Genomic DNA, 5,810 nt, shown 5'->3' on the forward strand with positions numbered 1-5,810 from the left:
TCAACAAATCGCCATATTAGCATATAGTTTAAGCTAAATTTGAGTAGGCAGGATATTGGCTTACACATATATAGGTTGTCCTTCAGGTCAGCTTGTTCTCCATTGTTCTCCATGCATGCATAAAGACCGACGCCTAAAATGCCAGTTTAGAAAATAGCAATGGTCCAGACCAATAAGGAAAAAACAAAAAAAATTAGTACTGGCCAAGTAAGTTAAATTTCCATTTATGCCTAAAAAATAGTACAGACAGATTGCATTATAATTCATTTATGTGTCTTCTCCGTTGTCCTCGAGAATAAGAGGAACAATATTTAACAAAAAAATAAAAAATAATAAGAGGAACAAGAAAGGCTACGTAGCATTAAGTGGTTTAGGGTTTTGAACTCGCTAATCTTTTAAAACATGTCACTTCATCAAATATGTCACAGTATCTGTTAGTTTTCCACTAGCATATCTCTGACATGGACGAAAATGACCCTCGATTGCCGGAAAGTTTAATTATACGAAGTATGTACATCCGTCCATTTCAAAAATCATGTGACTCAAATTCTAATTGAAATTTCATGGAATAATAAGAAGGTCATCATACTATATTCCAAGGTAATTTTCATCATATTTTTGTCGATAGTGAGCGATATCAATATTTATATTGGAATATTCATCGTAAACTATGCTATTGATATTTTTGCAAAAACCGATAATTTCAAAATCCTAGAGTACATAGCAAAAAATTTCGAAAGAGAAAGGAAACAAGGAAGAATGATTGATTTGAATAAAAATGTATGAGTTTGATTCATCATGAGAACCAAAAGGAGAGGTGGTATGTGTGAGATGAAATGAGATAGAGCCGAGGTCAGCCTCCTCTTCCACCTCCTCCTCTATGCAGCTATATGGGGTAGAGCTGGTGGTGGTCAAGACCACATGTTCCCATAAATGCATGAACAAAATGCCAAAGTGCTAGACTTATATATACACAGTACAGACTAATATTATTTATGCCCGGCCCCCTTTTGCTTGTACAGTTTCTGTGTCTCCTTGAGTTGCTCTCACTGTCCCCCTTACCTATCTCCATGGTCGTTTTGCCTAATTTCCCACAGGCGTGGCTACATCTTGGCCTTATTTTGCCTCCCCTCACCACTGGAAAATAGGGCTTCCATTTCATTTTTCTAACTTAGCAGGACGTGGATGTCAGTCTCATTGAATTGTCGTATACATTGGTGCCCTTTTGTTGTGGAGAAAACTTATTTTACCAACGGTTGTATACAATCATACGTCCTTCTCTTATCATGTATTTCATCACATAACTTAATGAGAGAGATACAATGATTGTATCTGATTGATGATACCCTAGAATCTCTCATTCTTTTAGCACCTAGTAGAATGTGTATCTTGAAGTAGGCTTGTGCAAGTCCATGGGATATATGTATATTGGGTTCTTCTCTATGGATGTCTTTTTGCCTTTTCACCATGAAATTGAGTTGGATGAAGGGAAGTTATTTCACTCTTTTTTATCTCCTTTGGTACTCCTCTTAATGTTTCATCAAATCTTTCATAACACAACATGATAAGAGAAATACATAATAGTATACGACTAAGACATCCCAAAACCTCTCATTCTTTTGGTAATTGGTAGTAAAGTAGGCTTAGGTAAGTCCACTGGATTTTTTGAATTTCATTCTTGGGAGGGTGCAATTTTCATTCTTATTTTCTCCTTCTGCGCTCCTCTCATTATTTCTAACCTTAGATTTGAATAATTTAAAGCTGAATCAAGAAACATAAACCATAGTAAACAAGAGGGACAAATTTGTGGTTTGAAGAAGAGAGAAGAACAACCTTTCTAATAGGTACTCTAAATTTTAATCCAAGTCCAACATACACAATGGAGGGAAAGCACAGAATATAAGACAATAACTTTTGCAAATCAAATCATAAAATTGGGTTCTCAGTAAACATTTCCAGGGAAATTAATCAAATCCTGAAGTGGCCCCACATGCCAACTTTCCCCATGTTTTTGTTTATGTCAGTCTATTATTTAGTCTCCATCCTAAAAGGCTCCCAGAGTGGAGTTGATTTACTGAAGAATCTTCCCACCACCCTAGAATCCAAAATCCTAATGGCCTCCTCTGACTGGATGCACCTGGGAGTTTTGTACTGGTTCACAGAGGATCCCTGGGAGACGGAGAAATCCATGAGTGCATCAAAAGTCCCTTGCTTCACAATTCGGATCTCCAGTGGTCCTATGGAATTGTCCTTCCTCCTGCACCTTCGGTACACCGAGTCCAGGGACTGTTCCACTGTGGAGCAGCATTGCTCCATAATGCTGGTCTCCAGTTCTATCATGTCATTGTTTTCTTTGGTCTTGAGCTCCCAGAAGAGCACATAGTGGCCTGGGATTGAGGAGGTGTCGGCGTAGCTGGTGTACTCAATGAGGAGGAAGCCGAGGGGCTCGAGGAGGAGCTTCGCTTGCGTGACAGCGTTTAGAAGGTCTTCTTCATTGGTTTTGTCCGTGTCGATGCTCAGAACCACATTTCGCCTGTGCATGAATCTGAACTGAGGAGCTTTGTTGTGGAAGCCAGTCACCATTAGAATGTCACCAACTCTGTACCTGTATAGCCCTATGTACAAACAAAAAATAAATGATAAATAATTTACTATGATGAGGTCAATTAGATCGAAAATTCACAGTTGGGTCATGAGTTAGAGAAGAAAATATGCTCTATCACCGGTTATGTACAATCATGTGTTTGTCTCTCTCATCTCATGATTAATCATGTGATGAGAGAGATAGACATATAGTTGTATACAATTGGTGACGTACAAGAATCTCTCGAATTAGTGAGCAAGATGCTCTAAAATGAATGCAGCATTTTATAGTTGCGAGGTAAATAAATTTCCTGTGCATGTTTAAGAGATGAAAAATAAAATACATGAAGCATGTGGGTCAGATCTAAAAATATGAAGTAAGAGTACCTGTAAAAGTTGTGACAACAAGTTCATAATAGTGACCAAGCTTAACATCCATTAGATCAACCGTTTCCAAAGTTTCCTCCTCATCGGCCTTTGGGCATTCTTGACCAGAAACACCTTCGCGCGAGGCTACCTCTTCGTGGCGTTTCTCCACGGGTAGGAACTCGAAGTAGGCCATGTTCGGAAGGAGGGTGTAAGCAACATCATGCGGCTTGCTTAGCGGGTTGAAATTGATTCCGAAATAGCATTCAGAAGAAGCATACATTGTTGAAATCAAAGGCAGTCCACCAGAATAGAATTCAAGAGTTGGGATATACTGAGCCATGGAACCCGTGACTATAACCTCGATGTACTTTGTTCTTGGCCAAAGCCTCTTAACTATCCCTTCCAATGACTTGTTACTAAATTCGTGCCTGATCAAATCGGCCAACTCTGGATTCGGTTTGCTAAGGACTAAAGACACAGCAGTTCGGCAACTGGAGTCAGTGATCCAGTCACTGACAAGACCTGAGCCTATGTTTGAGCACAACTCCTCCCAGTGGTCCTCTAAGAATTTGATGGCCCGGAGAAAAGCGGACGCAAAAACTGCACCAACCCTGAGGACCTCATCCCTTTGTACTAAACCACATAGTAACTGGCAGTACATACTCTGCTTGCTGTCTGAGCACAAGATGGTCGCATCCGGGCTTGTGTAGATGTTAAACCGATTGAAAGGGCGGTTGCGAAAGTTACTGCTCTTGTAGTAGCTGGTCAGGACAGGCCTTGCCACCATTCCTGAAGGAGTACTAATTTCCGGTTTGATAAACAAGAGGTACATTCCTTTCCCTTGGTCCAAGCCATCCACATACCTGAATTTGGAACAATGAGAATTTCTCAATTGCCTTGTTTTTTCACTGTTACATCGATTTAGAACGATGGAAAAATTTAATATAAAACACAAAAGGAGTAAAAAAGGTAGCTTCTCACTTGTTCATCACCGGCACAAGGAGATTATAAAAGAATGTCTTCCTGTCCAAGTCTTCAACAGTCGAAGGCATCATCTTCGGCTGTCCTCCTGAAGTTCCTGAGCTGTGAAAGACATAACTATTAGAACAAAAAATATTCATGAAAAATAAAATTAAAAAATTATCCTTGTATCCAAATATTCATACCTGGTGAGGAGCTCAGTGATTTTTTGAGCCGAGATGATCTCAGACGGCTCTCCATTGGCAATTCGCTCGATGTAAGGCTTGACATCTTCGTAGTTCACAACAGGAACTTTCTTCTTGAAATCTATCTTGTCATGGTGGCCATTGAGAAACCCCTTCAGATATTCGGTCTGCGCATTTTTCGATAGTATCTCTTCCAACACCTGCTGCTGTACTTCATACGCATTTGTTGTCAGGTCCTCCAGAAGCTTCAAACCATACTCACTGTCATTTGGATTAAAGCTGGGAATCATCCTTGCCAACATTAGGAGGGAAAACTAAAAAGCAAATTTCGGTTCAAAGCTCGCTCTACGACATGTAATTTACTGTGTCAGAAGCAATGAATCGAAAAAGTAATCGGAGTTTCGGTCTGATTTGATCAAGTAGGACTTGAAACTTTTAGAAAAAGCAGATTTCCTCTTCCTTTTTTAACTGAATTTTGTAATATGGAAAGGTGCCTTGCAGGAGAAAGAAAGTGCAAGAGGAGTGAAAATGCTTAACGAGCAAAGGAAGAGAAAGTGCAACATATTTGTATGAGCCATTTGTCTTGCAATTGAAGGCTTCTCAACGTGGTTTCTGTGTAGCAGCTGAGAAGAAAGGGTGGAGGGAAATGATTAAATACCAGATTCTGGAGGGGATTTTGGGAAATGATGTTATTCAAAACAATAAAAGATAAATAAAAAGAAGGTAATGTGAGGGAAGTTGAGGAGGCTATGGAGGTCCTACGCACGTGCCCTTGTCTGGTAAGCTGTGAATAATATTTTAAAAAATGATGGGTCAAATTCAAAGGCTTTTTAGCTAAAACAATCTTTAAAATTTTCATAGCTTCTTATTTTAGTCATTGACATTAAAAAATGATAGAAATGGTCTATAAGTTTGTTCGCCGTTAATCATTTTGGTCATTCTTTGAAAAATCTCCGTTAAATGGAAAAGCAAATAGAGATGATGATTGGACAAAAATACTCTCAATTTAACGAGAATTTTTCACAGAATGACCCAAATGATTGACGGTAGACAAATTCAGAGATGGCTTATATTTTGATTTTTAATGTCAAAGATCAAAGTGATGAATTATACCAATATGAGAGATCATTTTAGCTAAAAAGCCAACTCAAAACTACCTTCAATTTTACCTTCTTTTCCTGCAGAACAAACTATATGATACAATTTTTTTTTATATAATTTCAAACTCAAAGCAACAGATAAGCTTGGTCTGCATTTTAGCATTCAGCCATAACTGCCAGTAGTGCTGCCAAAAACAATACTCTGTCTAATTAGCCAGATGGAATGAGAAATCACAAATAAACAAAAAAGCAAACAACAAAAGACTTAGATGAAAACAATAACTAACTAAAATACCGCATATGTAGCTTAGATCCGTTGACCAGAACGTCGTTTACTGGTCTCTTGCACTCGAGTTTTACTCCCTCAGTAAAAGTCCCTGCAAGATGTCCAATTGCTTTTTATTTTATTTTATTTAAACTTTTTTTTATGAAAGAATCAGACAAAGCCATCAAAATATAGCAATCGTGGACAAGCTCTGGCTTCTGATAGAAACAGAGATTTTTACAGGAAACATCTTTTTAAGAAGGGGGCTGATAGATTTATTCATGGTTTTCCTGATTTCAGCAGACATTTTGTCAAACAGTTGATTAA

At 38.5% G+C, this 5,810-nt stretch overlaps 1 protein-coding gene across 1 annotated transcript; it reads right to left on the bottom strand.

Moving 5' to 3' along the window:
- Nucleotides 1–1,834: 1,834 nt before the first annotated feature.
- Nucleotides 1,835–4,742, bottom strand: LOC103452502 (indole-3-acetic acid-amido synthetase GH3.17-like). The gene is made up of 4 exons (XM_008392002.4): nt 4,119–4,742; nt 3,934–4,035; nt 2,971–3,815; nt 1,835–2,615 (listed from the first exon to the last, which is right to left on the bottom strand). The coding sequence occupies exons 1-4, from the start codon at nt 4,418–4,420 to the stop codon at nt 2,029–2,031; spliced, it is 1,836 nt and encodes a 611-aa protein (XP_008390224.2). The 5' UTR covers nt 4,421–4,742; the 3' UTR covers nt 1,835–2,028.
- Between the last annotated feature and the right edge of the window lie 1,068 nt (nt 4,743–5,810).

Source organism: Malus domestica, chromosome 13 (assembly GCF_042453785.1).
Source record: "Malus domestica chromosome 13, GDT2T_hap1".
Classification (NCBI taxonomy): Eukaryota; Viridiplantae; Streptophyta; class Magnoliopsida; order Rosales; family Rosaceae; genus Malus; species Malus domestica.

Excerpts from the sequence above, each read along its gene's own strand:
- LOC103452502 (XM_008392002.4), bottom strand. The coding sequence starts at position 4,420 with ATGTTGGCAAGGATGATTCCCAGCTTTAATCCAAATGACAGTGAGTAT. Across the intron at positions 4,036-4,118 it reads ATCACTGAGCTCCTCACCAG|CTCAGGAACTTCAGGAGGAC; the intron begins GTATGAATATTT and ends TGTCTTTCACAG. Across the intron at positions 2,616-2,970 it reads TGTTGTCACAACTTTTACAG|GGCTATACAGGTACAGAGTT; the intron begins GTACTCTTACTT and ends GTTTGTACATAG.